Source organism: Diplotaxodon limnothrissa, linkage group LG18 (assembly GCF_057381915.1).
Source record: "Diplotaxodon limnothrissa isolate DT_005_m linkage group LG18, D_limnothrissa_male_GT1.1, whole genome shotgun sequence".
NCBI lineage: Eukaryota > Metazoa > Chordata > Actinopteri > Cichliformes > Cichlidae > Diplotaxodon > Diplotaxodon limnothrissa.
The window spans coordinates 18,819,605-18,841,842 of NC_140613.1; the positions used below are offsets into that span (position 1 = coordinate 18,819,605).

The 22,238-nt window shown below is 41.8% G+C and overlaps 2 protein-coding genes across 3 annotated transcripts in view; one reads left to right on the forward strand and one right to left on the reverse strand.

Moving 5' to 3' along the window:
• Window positions 1–284: 284 nt before the first annotated feature.
• Window positions 285–4,371, reverse strand: thpo (thrombopoietin). 2 transcript variants are annotated; one of them, XM_085378695.1, is made up of 5 exons: window positions 4,071–4,371; window positions 3,858–3,982; window positions 3,585–3,635; window positions 2,729–2,893; window positions 285–896 (listed from the first exon to the last, which is right to left on the reverse strand). In XM_085378695.1, the coding sequence occupies exons 1-5, from the start codon at window positions 4,081–4,083 to the stop codon at window positions 750–752; spliced, it is 501 nt and encodes a 166-aa protein (XP_085234821.1). In that variant the 5' UTR covers window positions 4,084–4,371; the 3' UTR covers window positions 285–749. The 2 variants fall into 2 exon arrangements, with proteins under 2 accessions (XP_085234821.1, XP_085234820.1); XM_085378694.1 differs by having other exon boundaries at window positions 3,585–3,671.
• A 252-nt stretch (window positions 4,372–4,623) lies between these two features.
• The window catches only part of clcn2a (chloride channel, voltage-sensitive 2a), a 59,425-nt gene continuing 41,810 nt past the window's right edge, over window positions 4,624–22,238 (forward strand). Inside the window, exon 1 of the mRNA XM_085378692.1 lies at window positions 4,624–5,935. The gene's annotated coding sequence lies outside the window, so the exon portion shown is untranslated. The remainder of the gene's footprint in view (window positions 5,936–22,238) is intronic.

Genomic DNA, 22,238 nt, shown 5'->3' on the forward strand with positions numbered 1-22,238 from the left:
TTCGTCTATATTATAAAAGTCCTGTATCGCAATTATTTTGAATAATGTATCTTTAAATGCAAAATATATGAATTCTATCGAGAAATTTTCCAACAATACGGAGATTTCTTGTACTAGAAAAGCAAATAATAATCATATTAATAATAATAATGCTGATAATAATAGCAGCATACTTCTTTAGCAATGCTCTTATTCAAAGGGTAAACAAGATAAGATTTAAAAGTGCAAAGAGAAAAACACATTTGCTTTCTCCTAAAAAGATATTGCAGTATTAGCAGGGCTGAAGAGCAACAAATATGTTGGAATAAGTCTCATTCTGTTTACATTATTAAGCTGAAAAACATCTGGAACCAGGATTTAGATAATACAGATGTTGTCTGAAGGCATCATAAAAACGCTACATGGCAGATTTTAGCCTGTTGTAGGACCTACAGGCTTACAGTCGTATTTAAAGCATCTCCACTGTCCTGCAGAATGATACAAAGATAAAACTAAAACAAACAAACATAAAACGCCTCAATATCATACATTCATTTTTCTTATATTCATATTACCCTGGCTTTGCTTTATCTTAATGACCGACAGATAGTGAAGTATTCACTCTCTTCTGGCTATAAAAAACAGAACATCCATAACAGTGACTTCTGCGAAAAGGTGACGGAAAAAAATGTAGATCAATCCAGTTTTTGCTTTGATGGACCTCCTTCGTGAGCGACCCCCAGCTGCAGTAGTGAAAAGCTGCTCCGGTGTCACCGGGAATTGGTGCACTTGTGCTCCAGGCCAACCATGAACCACTCCAGCTTGGCTGAGATCAGCAGGTTGTAACTCATCAGGACTGTTCTCAGACTCTGAGTGCTTCGAGGAACACAAGACAGCGATGGAGTCACCACTGCCCCCTGGTGGTTGAAATAGGAAACACAGCAATGATGTGTAGTTTTTAAAATGGAAATAGGGAAGAGCATGAAGCCTGTGAAAATGTTCGGAGTCACCTGGAAATGAGATTGTTGTTGAACTGGGCTATTATTGACAGTAGGTGGTTTAATGACTGTCATTAATGAGCCTCTGTGTGTTTTAATACCACATTCTATATTACCGAATATTATAGTTAAAAAGATCTTTTATTTCCTATTTGATGACTATTTTTGTATTGTAGTAGCACAGCTGATTTTTTCCCCTGCTGTTTAATTAAACTTTAATTTAGTTAGTTCATTATCTGGAGCATCCATCTTTTTTATGGATGATTATAATTGTAAAATGGACCAAAAGTGTTTACCACTCGCTTTATAGAAAAGCACAAACTGACTCTAAACAGCATAAAAATGAAAATTAGATTAGATTAGCATCCAGATAATGGTCTTGGAGGCAGAGCTGTAAATTAAAAAATAACACCCAACTAAGACTGTCCACTAAAAGGTAAAGACGGGCTCACAAATACGATGATAAAATGGGAGATTTGTACAGGATCAAAGGAATCTTTAATAAGGAAGGCTATCAGTCCTATCGGTCCTCTGGATGCTGCATAGTTGGAGCCAGGTTGCTCCTATGACAGGACCGAGCACTAGATCCAAACTATTTAAAGAAGAAGCAGGTAGCAAGTATCCTGATTGAGCGGGCAGCACACTTGTGAGAAGCACTTTATGAGGCTTGAACACGCTGAAAATTGAAAATACTAGCAGTGCTACTCCTCAGCCTGCTAGCACTTATGATATAAATTGGAAAAATCGCAGATGATTTTCAGGAAAGTTGAACGACTGACTTTGACCTTGAGGTCAATGTCACTGGGATTCAGACTACTTGGAGATTTCTAGCAGATACACCAATCTCAAAATCCTAAGTTGCCTCATTCATGAGTTATCGCATTCACAACCTTGGGTTACCACACTGCCAGCCTAGCAGGGTGACAACAATACACTGTCAGCCTTTTACATCTAACAAGAAGACTGTCAAAGGTTTGACATGCTTTGTCGTTTCTTTGACATAAACAAAGCAAAATGTTATTATTATTTCAACTAAAAATAATTATTTCTATATTTGTTAGTGCTGTACTAAATTTTTTATTCACTTTACACCTGATTGGATGATTAAAAATATGAGATTCATGTCAAATATAATTTCTTTTTGGGTGAACAGCAAACCTGTGCTCACGCACATTGAGCTTAAGTTTGTGGTCTTGCCCTTATGACTTCTGAGAACAACTTTCTCACTAACAAAGTATGCGCTGTTATCTTCTTCATGTCCTGAGGAAGGAAAGCTCGGGTCACACAGCATAACATCATCGCTTCCAGTGCACGGAGATTCCAGAAAGACTCACAGACTTACGAGAAACCAGGATATTTCCACGCCAGAGGAAGCTGATAATGCCTCTGTATCACATGCACACCAGTGGTAGAGAACCCCGTTACATGTGTTCCCTCACGATGTGCGAACTTGTATCAACACAACACGTGTCGTAATGTGTCTGATGTGCTTGAGTGACAGAGACACTCAGTCAGCTTTTGGATTTGCAGGTGAGAAGACATGCAGACTTTAGTTTGACAGTGAAAGCTTCTAAGGAGCTGAAATTCTACGTTACCTAAAGAAAATATCTGAATCCAAGACATTCAGAAATTTTGTGGCCAAATTTACAGCTAGTCTACCATTTGCACTTACACTGAACGGCAAATCGGTGCTTACTGGGAGTGCTTATGAGCTTGTTTGCATGCAACTTGTCACTGTGAGTGCGTCTTACGCTCAGCTGAAGGCGGGTGAGGATGAGCAGGTAGTTGTTGATGTTGTTCTCCAGTCTCTGCAGCAGCAAAGCGCCACATCCTGCCGGTCTGAGGCTCCTTTCAGACTTCACACCCTCGACAAGAAGCCTTAAAGATGCAACTATCTCTCCTCTCTTCTCCCGCTCCTGCAGTTACATGCACATTCAGAAAAGGGAGGAGAGGTAATAAAATGTTTGGCAGCACTTCATAATAAAGCCCATGACTTATGGTGCAATTTTCGATCGTTTTACGTGTAATTTTTCTTGATTTAGGGAGTAATTTTCAGTACCTAAAAATACTTAGAACAAAAAGGTTTTAAAGGAAAGAATAAACGAATTATACTTTAAGTATTTTGCTTAATGTGAACCTTTTGTGTATATCAGCATCCTAATGTTTCCCAAATTACCCAAAGTTGACGATGAACCCTAAATGTCTATTAGTAATGTAAGAAGGGGAGGTTAAGATATTACATAATGCAGCCCACAGCCTTAATGAGGAAGCAGTGTTTGTCTTTTCCTCTAAAATAGCCCAAAGGTATCTTTCTCCATATTATATTGACAGTGTAATCTGGGCCTGCTTTATAATAACCCAAAATGTGTTCACTGCTAAATGCTCACAGTGCAATTTGTTCCTTAATTAGTTTAAATCCTCCAATTTGATACCAAGTTGTTCTGTTGTGCCTATTGTGCTGAACATTACACCCTAAATTCAGACAAAACACACTGTGAATACTGGGAAATTACACCATAAGCTGTGGGCTGTTGTACAAAGTGCTACCAAATGTTTTACTCAAATCTGCTGCGGTGGAGGATGGATTCATATGTGTGCCAGCATTACCGATTTGTGTTCCCAAGATGCTGCGTGAAGCTCAGTGCAGGGTAGCTGAACCTGTGTGGAGAGGGTTGCCGAGCCATTACAATTACTCTGCAACGGAGGAGACACGGGAGAGACAAGTGACAGAGACAAGACAGACAGGTGGACAGGCTGACTACAGGTAACAACAGACAACAGGCGGATTAGATACAGCATCCAGATGGAGGTTGTGAAACAACCCATTTCTTTAAAATAAATTGATCTTGAAGCCAGAGAGGAAGGCAGTGACATTCTTACCAGTGCACTGGACATCTCGGGCACAATATTCAAAGCCTTTCTGGCTGCTCTACTGCACACAAACTCTGTGGACTTGGTCTCACTGTCCCACACTTCAGAGGCTATCATACAGAGCAGCAGAAGTCCTGGATAAGGTCAGAAATACATGCTGAAAGTGAGCCGTCCCAATAAAGTTTGTAATAAAAGACTCATAAGTCAACCTTTTGTACTCACTGCTTAAAGCCATGCCCTGCTTGGCTTCTCCGTATGAGTCCACATTTGTTCCATTAAGAGATGTGCCCAGAAATTGAAAATGTGGAAAATGCCCAGAGTCTGCTGTGGTGTCCTGTTTGTCTTCTCACCACTTGATTTCCCACCTTCTCATTCAGTAGTGGGAAGTGCGAGTGTTATCTAGCCTGAGAGCAGGATGTGCTCCAACTTCTCTGCTGCGCAGCACAACAGAATGTTATAAACTGAAAGTGGCATTTTATTGATATCAGCGAGACTATTTTGCTTCTGAGTTGGCTGTCGTAGTACTCGGGGAACAGCATCGTTGCTGGAAAACAGGTTAATGATCTATCATTGTGAAATAATCCATTGACACAGCTGTCCTGAAAGATATTTACTTTTCGTCCAGGTTAGCGCTGGCCAATAGAAGTCACAGCCAGGGTACATAAACGTCCCCAAACTGTCCTAGGGAGCTAAAGGCGCCAGCAGGTGGGTGTGTGTAAGCACCGTGGGTGTATAACCTGTGTGTGATGACATAATGCATGCGTGACTTAATGTGTTTAGAGAATTTGAGGCGCCCTAAACGCCCAGCAGATTGCAAATGTTTCATTTTTTTTAACAAAAGCTTATAGAAAGACACAGCTTGTAACTTCTAAACAGGCTTGCGGTCTTTGCAGGCAGGACAAGGTGACATCACTGGCAACGTGATTACCCACTCGAGGATCGCTTAATAGCTTGTAAACATGACAGAGAAGGAGAAGTGAACAGTCTGCACCCGGATGCATGCAATCACCCACCGGGTTGCGCTACCTTTTGGGTCGCAGCTGGAGGACGAAGCGGTGAGGCTCCAGTTCAGCTGCCATGTGAGGGTTAAGGTTAAAAGGAGGCGCATTAGCTGTCAACACACATGGACAGGAGACAACGTGGGGAGTGCACCATTCATCCTCATTTTCAGTCACACGCGCTCATCATCCTACCACCTCAGTCTGGACATTGACTGAGCCCCGCTGTCTTCACCTTCCTGCACCCGAGCTATTTTTGCGTGTCATGATTAAGACGCACGACGCTTAATATGGGACCTTAAAGTGTTTGCGCGCGTGTGGTGGTGGTGGTGCCACATGCGAGCAGAGAGGGAGAGAGAGAAAGAGAGAGAGAGAGAGGGATGCAGAGCATGACCGAGCATCAACACTCAGTCTATGTTCTGTTTCCCCCCTCCAAGCTTCCCTCTGTTTCTGCAGTCGATCCCGGCCGCTGTTAATTAAGACGAATGCGCGACGCCGATCCGCATATGATGAGCGGAGCGCCTGGATTTCTGCACACGAGGAGAAAACTGCGGTCTGTAACATTGACGGTACCCGCATTGCATCACGGACACGACACCCGGTACCCCGCTGTCTCCCTCCCACCTCAGCAGGCGCAGATGAGGAGGCTGTAGCATCTTATCATAGAGTTTCTTTGACTTGTGCAGCCGCGCTCTCAGGCGGCCGGCTGCTGTTGCTCATGGTCTCCAGATTCAGCCAACAGCTGGCTGCTCCTCTGTGCGCCGTTCTGGAGGCGCAAAGCCGGTAATTACGCGCGGTGCTGACAACTTTGGCGCGGCGCTGTATGGAATGCGCACCAGCAACAGGCCATTCTCTGGGATCTACTGAGATTTCCCTTCCTGGGAGTAAAGTGCGATTTTCGGGAGTCATCTGCAATCAGATCGCCTCATCGACTGAGTGAGCGCTACAACCTGTGGCTGTGCGCCACTTTATTTCTGTCAAAATCCTGCTAAGGCGCAATGGAAGGACAGAGCTGACGGTTTTGAATACGTAGCCCGGAGAGCAGGGGGAAAAAAGGGAGAGAGGAAGACAGCAGCCCAGGGAAAAAACGTGAGTGCACAGCTGGATTAGTGTCTCTTTTCTGTCTTTTTTTTAAAGTATCAAATGTCACAAAATGTTCCAAAGTTTGCTCATTCCAGGGTCAAGGGCAAATTCTAAATGAAGGTCTAACTGGGCTTTGGTGTATTTGCTGGTGTTCAGGTTTCGTTTTGTCTTTATTTCTTCTCAGTTTTCTTATTCTCTATCAGCTGTATCAGCCAACAGGAATGAAAGACAACTGAGAAACTTGGCACACAAAACTGAAGGGGCACAGGTGGTTGCACATCTTCATGTTGCAGAGGAATGACTCAAGGTGCTTGTGGCAGTGTGGCTGTATCACACATCTATGCCAAATGTTCCATAACAAAACAACTTTGCCAGTGATCCGTATGTATACACCACCTAAACATTCATTTAATTCTAATGACAGGCTTTTTATATAATACGGAAGAGCGTCTTACCTCATGTAGACACCGAGGATCAGTGGGTAAGAAACACATCAATCTGTCTGTGGGTTTTTTTCCCTCCTGTATGCTGGTGCCACACTGGCCTCCGTGCACAGGTGATAGATTTCTAAAAACTCCTGTAGAAATGGAGAGATGTGGGTCAGTGTGCTGGTGCTTGGGGCTGCAGAGCACCCAGTTTCTCTGCTGTCAGGACCACAATACACACAATACCTCTGCCCGTTTATGAATGCCAGGTCCTTGATATAATGATGCCAGTGACACATATTGCTCTCAAGGTTATAATGCAAGGCCGAGTTGGAAGCCCACGGTGCATATGAACACGAAGAGCATGAACAATTGTTTTTTGTGAACGTGTGTGTTTCTGTGCGTGTGTTTTTAGGTAAAATGCCACAGTGGTCTCTGAGGGCCTGGTTCATTTTGGTGCCTGTGGCCCAGCGCTTTGAACCGGTTGCCTTGCCAATAGCCAATAAGCTGCAGCCTTTTGCAGGACTGTCAGCCAGTCAAACTAGTCCCCACAGGAAGTTGTGATGTTTTTTATTCAGGATGACCTGAGACTGGTTCAATTTTTTAATGTGAGAGCCACAATTTCAAGAATTTATTAGCAACCCGCCATTTGGTGGTAAAACTTTCTAACAATGCAAGTAGCAGTTTAGAAAAGACTCTTTGGTTTGGCTTAAAAAAAAGTTTTAAACGTCCTGAAACCAAACAGAAAAAAATATTGGCAGACATGAAGGTTTGTTTTTTTTGTTTTTTTTGAAGCAGTGAATCCCTGGAACAGTGGTTATCGTTTAGGTGTGAGGCCCACTTGGCAGCACATCTGTCAGGGCAGTAGATTTCACTGCCAGTATGTAGCACCTCTGAAAAGCCTTCCAGTGAAAGCCCAGAGAGATGACTGCTTGCAGTATAATTACACCGCACATGTGGGAAAAGGAAATGATCTGAATGTGTAGCAAGTCTTCTCGTGTGAGCGTTTGGAGGTGGATACTAGCTCTCTTGAGACACACACATGCACAGATGGGTGACAAATTATAGGAAAAACATGAACACTTGTGCGGGGTTTTCTGTCTCAAATAGGCCTTTGTGTGTGACCGTTGATTAATCTGCACAGAGGAATGGCAATGAGCCTGTGTTACTTTACCTAACAGAAATCTGTGCATTTTTCTGTATTTTATAATTGAAGAAATTAAACACTACTTAAAATATAGTCAGTACAGTCCTAGTAGTTAACTTTTTTCCCCCAAGTCCACTTCTGCCTTTAGAGGAAAAGGTCACTCCAAAGCATGTTAAAACATCACATCAAGAAACATTTCTATCCTTGTAGGAATGCTCTCTTACTGAATGACAATGCCCATATTCATTAGTATGAGAATGGCATGAATCATGAGCTGTGGCCTTTGGATCAGTGTGTTTGGTAGGACAATGACCCATCCCTCCAACTGAGCTCCAGAGATTTGAAACTGTTCTGGCAGCACGCGGTGGCCCGACACCTTACTAAGCCACTTTGTCTTCTTTTTTGTTTTATTGTTTCTTTTTATTTCCACCCATCTGTTTAGACACACCACAGTTTTATGACTCATAAGAGGAGTGGTTACAAATACTTAAAGGGGATCTGCTGTAGTGTTCATTAGCACAGAGCAGAACTATAAAATACTTCTTGTGGAAATGTTTGGCAGCAAGTTTTCATGCAAAATGCACTTGCAGGCAATGCATATTCTCCCTCAATCCATCCATTTGTCTGTTTTCTTAACCACTTGCCTGATTCAGGGTCGCAGCGGCACCGGAGCCTATTCAGGCTGTTATTAGACCCTGCTCGGGTCTACTAGTCTGCTGCCTAAATCTATAGGCGTAGAATAAAGTGTGTTAGAGAGGGGAGTATGAGAAGTGAACTGCAAAGTTATGATTGTAATTTATTCTATATTCTATAATTTGGTGTTTTAAAGTTGGTGCTGACAGCACTATTCAGCACATTTATCCAAAAAATTGGTTCTTTGAGTTTAAATCTTTCAATTTCACATTATTATTCATGCCATTAGATCACATCCGCTTCAGTTTTGAACCAGTGTCCATGTGCTCGTGTGTGCTTTTACTTCTTTTTTATTTATTTATTTACTTTTGGATTGGATTTCTTTTTGAATGAAAAAGCTTTGCAGAGAGAAATGCATTTTAGTTTCCAGCACAATATGAGGCATTTCCAGCTCGCACATTTTTCACATAAAAAATCTCTTATATTTTCCTCATTTCATCCTGAGAGTGTGCTGCCTTCGTGCTTCAAAGAGTCAGAGAGTTACTGTCATTTTAGCTCAGATTGCATCAACACGAGAATGTTTAAAAATTTAAGGCCACACGATACAGATTTCTCATGTGAAACTCAGCGTAATTGTTATGGGAGGCGCTAAACGGGCTGAGAAAACAGTTGCATCTTGTCTGTGGCTCCCAGAGGAGATTTCTAAAGTCAGTGAAAACAACTTTGATCATGTCATCAGGGTTATGTTCGGTTTTAGCACAAAAGAGTGCAACACCAACGTAGTTACCCCGCAAATGATGGAGGGCTCAATTACACACACTAATGAGTTGCTTTATGGGAATTCACTTTGACCTTGCTTCAGTTTTGCCCACTTCACTTTTCATGTTTGAGAGATATTATCACACATGCTGACTTATCTTTTTAAAATATCTATGAAGGATTTAATGCAGTCAGATGCTGTGACATAGACCGACAAACAAGATCCTCTACAGGCTATGCCAAAAAGTGATTGCTGGTATTTAAACTGATGTAAATGACTTGCTGACCTGTAATCTCTCAAACATATCTCTCTTGAATGATTTCAAGCCATTTTGAGACACAAGGTAGAAGCTGCAGTCAGTAATTTTTATATAGCCTTGAAAACGTCTCATTAAGATAAAAAAAAAATCTGCTTTTAAAGAGACAGCCGGCCAAAATACAGGATAAAAAAACATGAGTGAGAGAAATAGGTATTTGATCCCCAAGCAAAACATGATTTAGCACAAGATGGAGAAACCCTTGTTAGTGAGTACAGCTATAAGATGTTTCTTGTAGTTGCTCATCAGGTTTGTGCACATCTCAGGAGGGATTTTAGCCCACTTCTCTTTACAGAAGCTTTCAAAGTCTGTTAGGTTTCTTGGCTGGTCTGGAGACTTGCTAGGCCACTCCATGACCTTAATGTGCTTCTTCTTAACGTACTCCTTTGTTTCCTCAGTGGTATGTTTTGGGTCACTGTCGTGCTGGACGGCCCATCTATGACCCATCGTCAGTGTTGTGACTGAGGGAAGCAGGCTCTCGACCAAAGGTCTATGGTACATCGGTGCTAATTTTGACAACAAAATTTGATTAAGTTCAACCTTTTACTTTTAGTCCAGGTAGTTAGCCCCCCCAATTCTGCTTTTCAGGCACAGATAAAATGTGCGTACCTAACCTGGAGATTACCTCTGACCAGATCACTTTCACACTCATCCCGCTTTTGTACACTACTTAATTAGTTCTGATTGGATTTCATCTCTCCAGAAAAGTTTCATCTTGTTTTTATTCATTGACACAAATGTCAGTACATTTCCATCCCAGTTTTTGTGCTGGTGCATTTGTTTTTATTTAGTTATCGTCTTGTTTTTATCAGAAGAAAAGGTCATTGATAAAAACTGATCAAAATTATTGGTCAGTAAAATGAACACTGTTGTACATGGCTCTGTCCTTTGTCCCCTCAATGTAACGAAGTCGCTCTGTAACCTTAGCAGACAAACAGCCATACAGCAGAATGTTTCCACCTCTGTGCTTGATGTGGGGATGCTGCTCTTTGGGTCATAAACAACACGGAGGATCGAGCAGATGCCAAACAGCTTGATTGTGGTTTCATCTGACTTTCTCCTAAACCTTCTCTGGATCATTTATATGTTTCTTCCATTTCCAAATAATCACACCAACAGCTGTCACCTTCTCACCAACCTTCCAATCTGCTGGAGCCAGAATTCCTGCTGGGTTGGGCATCACTTATTTGACTCAAATGTGTATAACACCTTCAAAAATTCGATTGGTTACAGCCTATTAACCCCAAAATATAAAAAAATATACAAGGACATTAACCGTTTTAAAAAACAAAACAAAAAACAACAAAACACCAAAAATGACTTTTTTGTCACAACACCTCGTCCTGACAGCCCTGCTGGGATATTGTAAGGACTTCTTTCTGACACTCATTGAGCCATAAAGCTAAGCCCACTACATTACTCATCACACTTGATCAATCCAGTGATGACTCAAATCAGGAGCAAAGGAGAGCTGGGTCGTCCATGATGTTTGTCCGAAACAATCTCGGCAGAGCCGCAGGCTACCTGACGCCCTCGCACTAAAGCACGAAAAAATAAAGCAGAATAAAATGCGAACATCCTCAAGTCCAGTAAGTCCAAAGAGAGTCAGACAGCAGCGGCAGCGGCAGCACAGTGAGAGTGGAGGAGGGAGGCGGTGTATGCAGTCCAGCCTCACCAGCGCTGCTGTGACGCTACAGCCGGCCGTGGCTCTCAATCCGGTGCACCCACCTCGCTTTGCACCATGCAGGAGGTCTTACGATAAAGAAACCTGTTACTCTCTGCACACGAGATGGCAGGCGGCAGCACAGAGTCTTCCTCCTCCTCCTCCTCCACAGACTGATTAGCGGGCGACTCCTGAGAGTCTCGGATTTCTTTTTTGTGGGGGTCTTCAATGGGGATATTGCCGCAATGGTGAAGGACAAGGCCGAAAACAGGACGCTTCAGTACCAGCAAACTTTGGTGAGTTTCACAGATCTCGGTTTGAGTCGTGTGGAGGGCTTTCATGGATGCTTGTTTGACTGGAGGACGGGCGCAGCTGGTGCCTGTTCAGCCGTGTCCTGGATGAGAATAGCAGGAGAGTGTGCAGCTCCTGTGTCCAACATTTCTATACAAAACCAAATAAGATATCTATTTTTTTCTTTTAAAATATGAAGAAAGGGTTTCGGTGTGCTCTCCCTCCTGTGATATGTAACGTCACTCGCTGCTCTCCAGTCATTCACCTTGATCCACAGGTGTTGCATCACTCTCAGCCTCTGCCTGCACCGACCCTCCTAATTAATCCCAATCAATTCCGATGTCACCAAACCACGTAAGATTAATTAGTTCGGCTTGCAGAATCTCATGTTTGCCTATCTATATTAACCTCATATGTGTCCTAATTGCTTATTATTTAGATGTTAATAACCTTGAAATGCACATCAGAGCCTGCTGGGTGCTTTTGTATTCCAATCATGTCCTGTATTTTCTTATCTTCTCCATTTCTCCTGCACATCTTGGTGTCCCCAGTAATGCCCCCACCCTCCCCTCTTTTATCTTCCTCTCAGCCCTCCTGTCTGTGAGAGTGGCCCCTTGCACATATGAACTAAAAGTGGAGTGTTTCTGAATATTAATTTCCTCGTGCACTAGTTTTCCTCACTTATGTCATTTCACTTGGCTGACAGTGATACCCTGGAGCACTTGAAACAGTGATATTCAGATAAAGGGAACGAGAGAGACAGACAGATTGGCAGGGAGTCAGTCAGGCAAAGCAGTGGATTAAAGTGTCACCCTTCACTGATTTGTGAGCCTTGGTGTGCAGTTGTCTTTTAGCTTCTGGTGACATGTTTTTTTGTCTCGCGTGGATTTGCACATGTGGACTTGAGATCTGTTGGTCAGTCTGTGTTCGTGCAGCGGCATAGGTGTTAAGTGGTACAGAGGTGTTTTTGCTGTTCTTGTTTGTGTGGGGGATCGATGCCGTGCCGTGTGCCTTAGATCAATAGTAATGTAAAATGGCAGTCGGTGTCTCTGAGGATTGGAACGTGCCATCTATCCCCAGAACCTCCTCTGGCCATAGGACTGCGATCAATGGCTTTATCATTCACTCCCCGTACAGCAGTCCATTACCCCAAAAATAGATATGTGTGTTTCTCCACATGCTTGCCATGGTGCAGTGTGTCTCGTAATGCTTCCTATAGGTACAAAGTGGCAGCGCTATTCATCACATACTTTCGTGCAGGTGAAACATCTGTGCTTCTCCCAGGGAAAACTGAGAGATGGATACAAATAAAAAAATCTGATAAGTAAAGGCTCGCAGTGTTTCTTCAAAGTGTGGCTGCAGTCTAAAATTGGATTCTAATGTTGACAAAAGGATCTTTTGTGTTTTATTGTTTGCCATCAGCAAGATTCAGAGGATTTTCAGTAATGCTTGGATTTTGGCAGCAGAGGAACACGGGTGCTGTAGCAGGACTGAGCAGATGACACGGAGCAGATAGAGCGATATGGAGATCTGTTTGATAACTTCTGCCGGATGAGGAAGCGCAGAAACACCATCCCTTCATTTACACGTATTGTAGTCCAAAAAAAGGCTTTCCCCTCCTGTATTTACACTATACTGGCAAAAATCTTTTAATACACCGAGCAGCAGTTTTTACAAGACAATGAGACAAAAAAAAAACCCTTTAATTTATTACTGCTGTTGGAGCTGGAGCTTTTACAGCCTCTCAGCGCTGCTGTGACAATCCATTAAGAAAAGCTGTGCTGGGTATTACAAACTTGTCATATAAATGGTACTAACAACTGAATAATTGATACAATTACATTGCAGATGGCCATGTTTGCATTTCTTATTAGAGCCACCCCTAAAGTAAACTGACTTCTGAGATGTAAATAATACCCACTGATATATTGTGCACCGATGCTGCACAAAACCCTAGCTCTTGGAAATTGCTTTGGAAGGAATTCACAGTCTTCACCGATGTCTCTGAGCTTATTATCCAAAGAGAAGAGCAAAAACTGAGAAAAAGAAGTTATTAATAACCATTGAGACTTTCACAAGAAGGAAGCATGAATGAATTTGATCATTTTAGGCAGTAGCGGTTGTTTTCTGCAGGAGGAATCTGCGTGTGACAGTTTGAAAGCAAACAACAATTTGGTGCATGGGTCACTGGCTTCTACAACTGTCAGGTGCAGTGGCATGCTGGGACGGCGTGCGGCGGCTTTCTGCCTCCCCGCTGTCTCGTGGGACGGAGGAACGGAGCAGGTAAAGTGAAGAAGAGGCAGGTCAGAGACTGAAAAGAAAAGAGACAGACGGTGTTGTGGTGACTTGGTTGTCGAGGTGTTGCCGCTTCCATCTGAAGCTTTTTCAAAGGCCTTTCTCAGAGGTGTGGGAGGTCTGAATGTGTCATTGGGTTTGCGTGTGTTTTCTCTTTTCAGAAGCGTGGGCAAGTTTGCTCTATAGGTCCTGCATGTGCAGTTAGTTTGTGATTATACGTGAGTGTGTGTTTGTGTGGGAGGGTATGCACTGCACCTACGCATATGTCTGCCTACGTACACAGTCTTAAACGAGTGCGTGGTGAAGTCGTTGTCAGAGCAGATGTCAGCAACAGCCCGTTCGTGTCCTTCCCGCAGCAGGAGGCTTTTACATTCCACTGCTGCAAGGATCAAAGTCCTCATCCAGTTGAGAAGGAGAAGCCAGCCGCGCTCCACCGGCACTATCACCACCAACACCACCACCAGAGCACTGCAGCGCCACAGAAATATACAGCACCTACTGTACACATGTTGAAATGTATGTGTATGTAAATGTATGTAAAAATGTATGGAAGTCTACACAAGGTGTTTTTTTTTTTTTATTTGTGCCTTTTAGCGATCCAATTCTTGCTATTTTAAAATCACTTTCAGCGTGTGTGTGTGTGTGTGTGTGGACGCTGACTATATAAAGCAACATTACTGCATTTTTATGTAAAGAGAGCACACAGTGGCACACCAGGAAAGAAATCCATTTGATATTTTCCCAGCGAGACCAAATTTTAGCATGTGGATTTCAAATTCTTGTATAGATTATGGAGATTTTCTCAAAAATGTTCCTTTATTTAATACAAAAACCCAACTTACGTGCATCTTTTTCATACATGCATCCATACAAATACGGTGCTAACACACTATTTTCATAGCCTGTTAGTATGCACAGATTGCCTCTAGATCAGCAGCGAGCAGGCGCTCTGTCTACAGAAAACTGGACTCACCAGTGCGAGTCTATTGCCTCTCTTCTTTCTTTTGTATTGTTTGGTGCAAAGTGTCACAGACCAGTTGGGTTGGTAAATATGAACATGCTGCTTGCAGTTTACTTGTGTCACTCTGAAGGATTTCTGCCTTTTGGAATTAACAAAAGTGTTACCATTTCTCTCAGTGCCATTTGGTGCAGCTAGCTTCAAAAGTTGCCTTTGCGCTCTATGATGAGATCTCTTCAGGATTCAAACACTGTGTACATTTATATTCATATATTTTCAGCCTCTTTCTCTGTTGTTTTTGCACACACACACACACACACACACACACACACACACACACACACACACACACACACACACACACACACACACATACACACACATAAAAGCGCTGTCTCTTCAGGGGGGTTTAGTTGCTCTTAGTCAGCATTCTGTTCGTTCTCCCACACAGACGCTGGCTCGAGTCCATTTCAGGTCCTGTCACTTCCAAATAGTGATTGAACAGGCCACTGCAGAGACTGTAGACAGAAGAAAATCTCATTTTAGGCGCTTCTTAAAATAGCCCGTGCTCATTGTACTGTGTTCATGAGCTAAATGGTATCCATTAAAAGAAATGCATAGTAGCCATTAAAAATGTTTAAATGGTTACATGCTCTGTGGAACAACTTCAAAGTGGATGCAGGGGACAGTGACTTAAAACTCAAATAGTGAAATGTTGACAAACCAAAATTCATGATTAGCAACGTGTAAAACAAAGCGGTGGACGAGTAAATGTGCTCAGTAACTAAAAATGCAGTAAAGGTCAATGTCAGAGGCAATATACATTTATCCTATGATAATAACGGCATAGTTGGTTGATGTGGCTAACTAATTTAACTAATTTATACTGTATACTGTTGAGCAATACTGAAAGCACAATATCAGGCTAAATGTGTAACTGTGCTGACGGGTGGGTGATTAGGGTGTACGACAGGTCCTCAGCTCTGATTCCAGGCCACCTGGATATTTTTTGTCTTAACGTCATCCCACTGCTCTCTTTCCTTACACTTCCTGATTTTCTCCCTACTGCAACTCCCCATGTCACTGGTAATATATTCCTTTTCCTTTCGGCTTAGGAGAGATTGCCGCCTGTGTGGAACGTACAGGAGGCGGCACACATGACAAACACTTGCTTGCTGTGAAATCACTGAGCTGTTACTGCTCTGTTCTTATATTAGTGCCGTCAAATGTCATACAGATTTTATAGTAGAGAGCTGGCAGGTTAAAAAAAACCTTTGTGACAGATCTTAGCCGGGTACGATCTATGGATGTAGTAATAGCTTCAAGCAATATTTTCATGACTAAATATGAATTATCTCCATGATTTCTAATATTCAAATCAAAAACCTGCTTTTTCATCCCCTGAAAGTTCAAAACCCAAAGATATTTAGACTCATATAACACAAAGGAAATCAGCATTTTCTGACATTTAGGCATCTGTTGATAGACTAATCAGTCGAGTCACTGCAGGGTTGAACTTCAATCAAATCTAAAAGAGCAAAATGAATAAAGTTCAAATAAATAACAACATCAAGGCTTGGCTGAAGAGGTACCGAAGTTTGCAGGATTGACAGTTCAATATGAGAGAGGCCCGAGGGAACCAGATGATTCCAATTGGATGGATCGTGTGTGTGTGTGTGTGTGTGTGTGTGTGTGTGTGTGTGTGTGTGTGTGCGTACACCATGAACAGATGAACGAGAGGCATTGGGGAAAATAATATATGAAACACAGTGCAGTACTGAATTTTTGCAGACACCTGACTGCTAACCACATGATGCTGACTTGTCCGTCGTTTTGGAAATGTTACATTCACGGTGACAATGTAAGGTCAAGTGAATAAGGCCTCAGTCACACAGGCCAGTAACCCCCTGGCAACAATATTACGGTTTGCCTGAAGATATCGTACAACTGGTCGTGAGGGAAATTGTGTTTTGTGACTGGTTGCAACTGGTTTGATCAGTACAAGATTGACACGTATCACCTGTAGTTTGCATGGAGTATGTTGTTTTGGTCTCCAGTTATTCTACAAGAGCAGAGCCATCAAGAAAGTTTCATTCAAATTAAATGGCTCCGTCCTAGCGGTAGTGAAAATGCGAAACATGTGACTCCAAACGGAAATGGTAACCATTTGAAACATGCTTGTTGCAGCAGTAAAGCACAGCTTTTATTTTGAAGGGGAACATACTCCGTTTCGCGTTTCCACTCAGCTAGTAGTTTGCAAGGTCCTCCGTACAAACTACAGGTGACTGCAGCAATCTGTTGGCTGCTGAGGAGGTTTTAGGTGCAGCACCCGCTTTGGCACCAATTTCACCTGGTGACAGTTTTTCACCTCCAATAATCACTCACTAGGGAATCCATATTTGTCCTTAGCGACCTGAGGTTGTATCACGTTCAACTCTTAAGCAACGTGTGCATGACGTCAACTACGTATACAGAAGCTTTTAAGTATAAAACACCATTAACGACAAAAAGAATGTACACACATTGTTGATTAAAAGTATCTTTTAACAGTTTGAATTGCACAAATCAAATTTAAATGCTTAACATTTAGTTGCATATGCAAAAAACAAAAACACCTCTCTTAAATAAGTATGTTGATGTTTGAGTCTCTCTCAGTCCTTCGGCTGTCTCCCATCCCGTGTTCTGCTTTCCCACCGGTGTGACTGAAGTGTATTTTGTAATTTTTTTCCTCACACGTGTGCACAAGTCTGCTCGACTACAAAAAGGTTTTCTGCTGCGTGGAGCTCTGACTCACGGTTAACTATCCTAAAAGCAGCCTCCGCTACCTGCCTGAATGCAAATGTAGACAGTCGAGTGAGTCGAATGTGTCACTTCCTCCTCTAATTCAATTTTCCTGTCCCTGGAGGCTGCAGGGTCCAGATTAGCTTGAGTGCTTTAGTCCTCTTGTTGTTCTCCTGCTCTCATCAATACACACTCAGCATGCGCTTAAGTAATCACACGGCCTTGACGGTATGTAGGAGTTTAAGGGTCTAAAACATCCGTCATTCACAACAGAAGAAATTAAAATCACGCCATGAATATGTGTTAATAAAAAGCAGCAAGGATGGAAGTTTTTTTGATGTTCCAGCCTTCATCATTACAGCGTCAAATATTTGTCCTTGGTGTCGCCTCATGGTGAATAAATTGTCTCGCAGCGCTCCTGATAATTGCTGAATCATATAGGACGTTTTAGTTAATCTGTTGTTCTGGACTCGCACATGGTCGGACTTAGAAAGGCGGGAGAGTGTGGTGTAACAGTAAAGTAGGGGGTCGAGCGGGAGAGTGTGGTGTAACAGTAAAGTAGGGGGTCTTACGCAGTAGAATGTCGCAGGACAAGTGGTCCTCGCTTCTTGTTAAAATGTTGGTGGCTTGATTTGAAAAGCTGTGCTCACACTGCCAAAATAGACTGACTACTAGACATTTGAAAGGACGTGGGCATTATAAAGCTACAGACTGAAGCCAACACTTGCTGCTGTGTGATGGACGCGATGAGGGACTGATCAAAGTTGAGGAGGCTTCAGTTTTTTAGCAGCATTGCTTTAATACTGTAAAGCTCAACGAAGCGCATTTATTCATGTTCGCAGACACACACGAGTCCAAATATGATGTTCATGAGTGCTAGAGCAGCATTTCAGTATAGCTAACCATGCCTGGCTGTATAATAACTTTGCTGCTTGTAGTGTTAATCGGTTTAGGGTAACTCAGAGGACAGATTTGGGCTTTTTTTTTTTTTTTACAACCATTCACAGGTGATTAAATTTCAGGTGAAGCCAAAAATTAATTAACAAATTTAATGCTGATTATAAAAATCAACTGTAAAACTAACAATAGGTTTGTCGATGCTCGCTTACGGTCAGGCCACACAAGTCAAGTGCTAATGGGTGATTTTGTTGTGTATAATTGGCTAAAAAAAGTCACCACCTGGATTATGTAGTAATTAGATAATTACTACAGTGATTACTGTTTTGGCTGATAACAGGGTTTTAAGCTTAACTGATGCAGTGTGTAGCTTCGCATTTCATTCTCATTACATATTCTGTGGTTATGAAAAAGATGTTCCTATGTGTCAGAAGCATCAAATTATTGGTTTTCTTTAAGGAAAAAAACAACTAGAGAGATTATTGAAACTAAAGCTGGATTAAGAACTGTCCAACACGTTACTAAAACCAGGAAGGATAGTGGAGAAACATTACCTTCGAAGACGTTAAGAAACAAAACCTCATGAGTCGTCGTGATTGATTACTTAAATGTTTCTAGAAAAACAGTACAACTGGTGTTCATATTTAATAGCGAAAGTAAGAACATTTCCACATGCACAGTCCAAAGAGAACTCTGGGGACTGGGACTAAATTAATTATCGGTGACGCTAATTTGGAAAGCAAAAGGTCTTCAGTTTGCTAGGGAGCGTAAAGATTGAACTCTGGATAAATGGAAAAAGGTCACGTGGTTCGATGAGTCCAGATTTATCCTCTTCCAGAATGAAGGTGCATCAGGATAGTCAGCTCCTGTCTGTAGGGCCGGTGTTTGATCAGAGGTTGTTTCAGTTGTTTAGGTATGTAGTTCAGCTACATGATGGGTGCAAAAAATTAGGTCAGCTGACTACCTGAAACATACTGAATGACCAGGTTTTCCTCCATCAGTGGACATTTCTTTCCCCCCTGATGACACTCAGATGTTTAAGATGACAGTGCCACGATTAACTGGGCTCAATAGCAAAAGGGCGGTCACACACACACGAGACCACAGAGCCAAGACTTTAAGCCATTTTGCTGCAGTGGTCTAACTCTCCCCTAATCAATTCAAATCACCAAGGGCTTGGTGAAAAATTCCTGCACTCTGAATGGGAATAAATGTAATATTGCATAAACTCATTGAAAAGAATCTATGGTGAATACATGCCAAAAAAGGAATGAGTGTTTTCCGCTTACAAACTTTCTTCACATTGATGGGAGAATGTCTTAAATCGGTGCTGCAGGCTTACTGGCACATTGTCAGCACATCGTGATATTATGGATACTAGACAGTAAAATTCTGTTTTCACTTTCTACTGAAATTTTTAAACAAAGTTTCAATCTGTTGCTGATAGAAGCAAATCTACCAAGTGTCATCACATGAACCAGCTTTGCAAAGGACTACATTGAGTCATGCCCTCAACGTTTTGTGTTCTTTACCATAAACGGGAGTGGCAGCTGAAATCAGTCAAAAACTCAAGTGCACAGACATAGTGTCAGGCTGGTGAACACAGTGGAACATAAAACAGGCATCTATGGATGCACGAATAGAAACTGTTTGCGACCAAAAGTATGCAATAGAGTAAACATTGGACTCCATTGTGATGTTTTAGTCATTGGTGTTTTGTGCTGGTGAAGATACTGGTGAAGGTCTCATCCAGAAATCAAAATACTTATTTGGGCTGCCAGGTTTGGTTAAGCCAATAGAAAATAAAACTTTCAACTTTTACCTGAAATGAAATATTTGAAGTGCGGGTTCAGGTCAGGAGATTGCCAGGCATCCCAAGTGTCTTTTAAAGGTTCCAGGTAGAACCAAGTGCAATTGGGATAGCCAAATTAACCCTTAATCATTAACCCTATTGCTGCCAGTTAATATTAGTGAAGGCTTTGTGAAACCCAGAAATGTTCAGGATTATGCGTGAATCATATAGAGCATAGGTGTCAAACTCTGGCCAATACCAAATTACTATTAGAGCTGGCCTACTGGTATTATACAGCTAATATATATATTGTTTAGTATTAAGCTTTGCTTGTTCCATATTCAGTTTTTCAGCAAAACTTGTTTGAGTCAATAAGAAAAGATTCATTCTTTTATCTAGATCTTCAATAAATATTAATGTTAGCCCGCGACTTTGTTCCAGTTTTGAATTTTGGCCCACTGTGTATTTAAGTTTGACACCCCTGATATAGAGTTTTCGTTTTCGAACCCTTCTCCACAGAGACACCTGCTGGCGTCTTTTGCTATTGTTACATTTTGGCTGTGCTGTGGCAGGCAGGAAGTGGGTCCAAATACAGGACTCAACACGAAAAAGGTAAACTTAGAACGGCAGCTTTATTCGCTGGGAAAACTTCTCCATAAAAAAAACCTAAAAAAAACCAAAACAACCCAAAACCCTGAGTAAGAAACTAAGAACAAAAAACACCAGGAAAGTAGTACAGAACAAAGCTAGAAACCAGAACCATGAAGAGACTTAAAGCACATAAGGCGGTATGACACAACAAAGGGCAAAGGAAAACACAGGGCTTAAATACAAAAGGGAGTAACGAGGGAATGGGAAACAGGAGGGAAACACAGCTGGGACTAATCAGACATAATGAGACAAGAGGAAGCAAAACTAGATGCACTGCACACAGGACAGGGACTATCAAAATAAAACAGGTGACAATCACAAAGACAGACGTGACACAGAGACATGACTGACTGGGGAGACAGAGGGAACATGGAGACAAGAGTGACTAGACGTGGAACACAGGAAAGGCAAAGTAACAGAAACCTAAATCCTAGGAACTACAAATAAACATGAGCAAAAAACATTAAAAAGACCCCAAACCTTGAATAACATTAATGAAGGAATATAAATTAACCAACAAACACAAAACACTGGGTCACAGACCCAGTACCCTGACAAAATGCCACTATGTTTGTTGTGATAACCACACAGGTTTTGTGGGAATGAACGTTTTCTTTGTAGGTATGCTAAACGTAGTCCTTGTGGAAGATGTGTCCTGTGCGGTGGATTGAAGTGTGAATGAATGAGTCATTGTGCTGACTGAAAATGAAGATCAATAAGAGAAAATCAAGTAAAATATGTCTAATGTCTTCATTTGTCATATGTGCAGATTTTTATTCAAAATTTCATTTTCTGTTTTTCACTTCTCTCTTAGCAAATTAAGTCACATAACTGAGTTGTTGCAAGTCTACGCAGGAATTTTGTAGTTTTTGCTGAGATGAAAGTCATGGATATACCACAAATCCACTTGCCAATAAACTAATACCATACCATACCATACCACCTTTATTTATAAAGCACTTTAACATAAAACCAGAGTTCACAAAGTGCTGTACATGCTAAAAGCATAAGTAAAGAAAATTAAAATGAGATAAGATAAAATAAATAACTAAAAAACTAAAATAAATTGAAACATGTCAAAACAAATTGAGTCAACCCCTCTAATCAATGCCAAAGGCTTCAGCGAATAAATATGTTTTAAGAAGACTTTTAAATTCAGAGAGAGAAGAGGCCTGCCTAACATGCAAGGGTAGATCATTCCACAACTTTGGAGCAACTACAGCAAAAGCACGATCACCTTTAGATTTATACTTAGTTTTTGGTACCTTAAGGAGCTGCTGATTGGCGGACCTAAGGGAACGGGGAAGTGTATATGGTTGTAGTAGCTCCGAGAGGTAGGGGGGGGGGCAGGCCATTAAGAGATTTAAAAGCAAATAAGAGAATTTTAAAAACAATCCTAAAATGTACAGGTAGCCAGTGGAGTGAAATTAAAATTGGGGTAATGTGCTCAAACTTTTTTGTTCCAGTTAAGAGATGTGCTGCAGCATTTTGCACAACCTGCAGGCGCCTAATGGACGCATCACTAACCCCAAAATAAAGTGCGTTACAATAATCCAGCCTAGAAGTAACAAAGGCATGGATTACTGTCTCAAAATGCTGTTTCGATCATATGCCCTTGGAACAAATGATTAGTGAGGTATCTTTTGACCTCTACAGCAGGATCACCAGTTGCATTGTGGGTAAAATGAGCTTCTCTAACC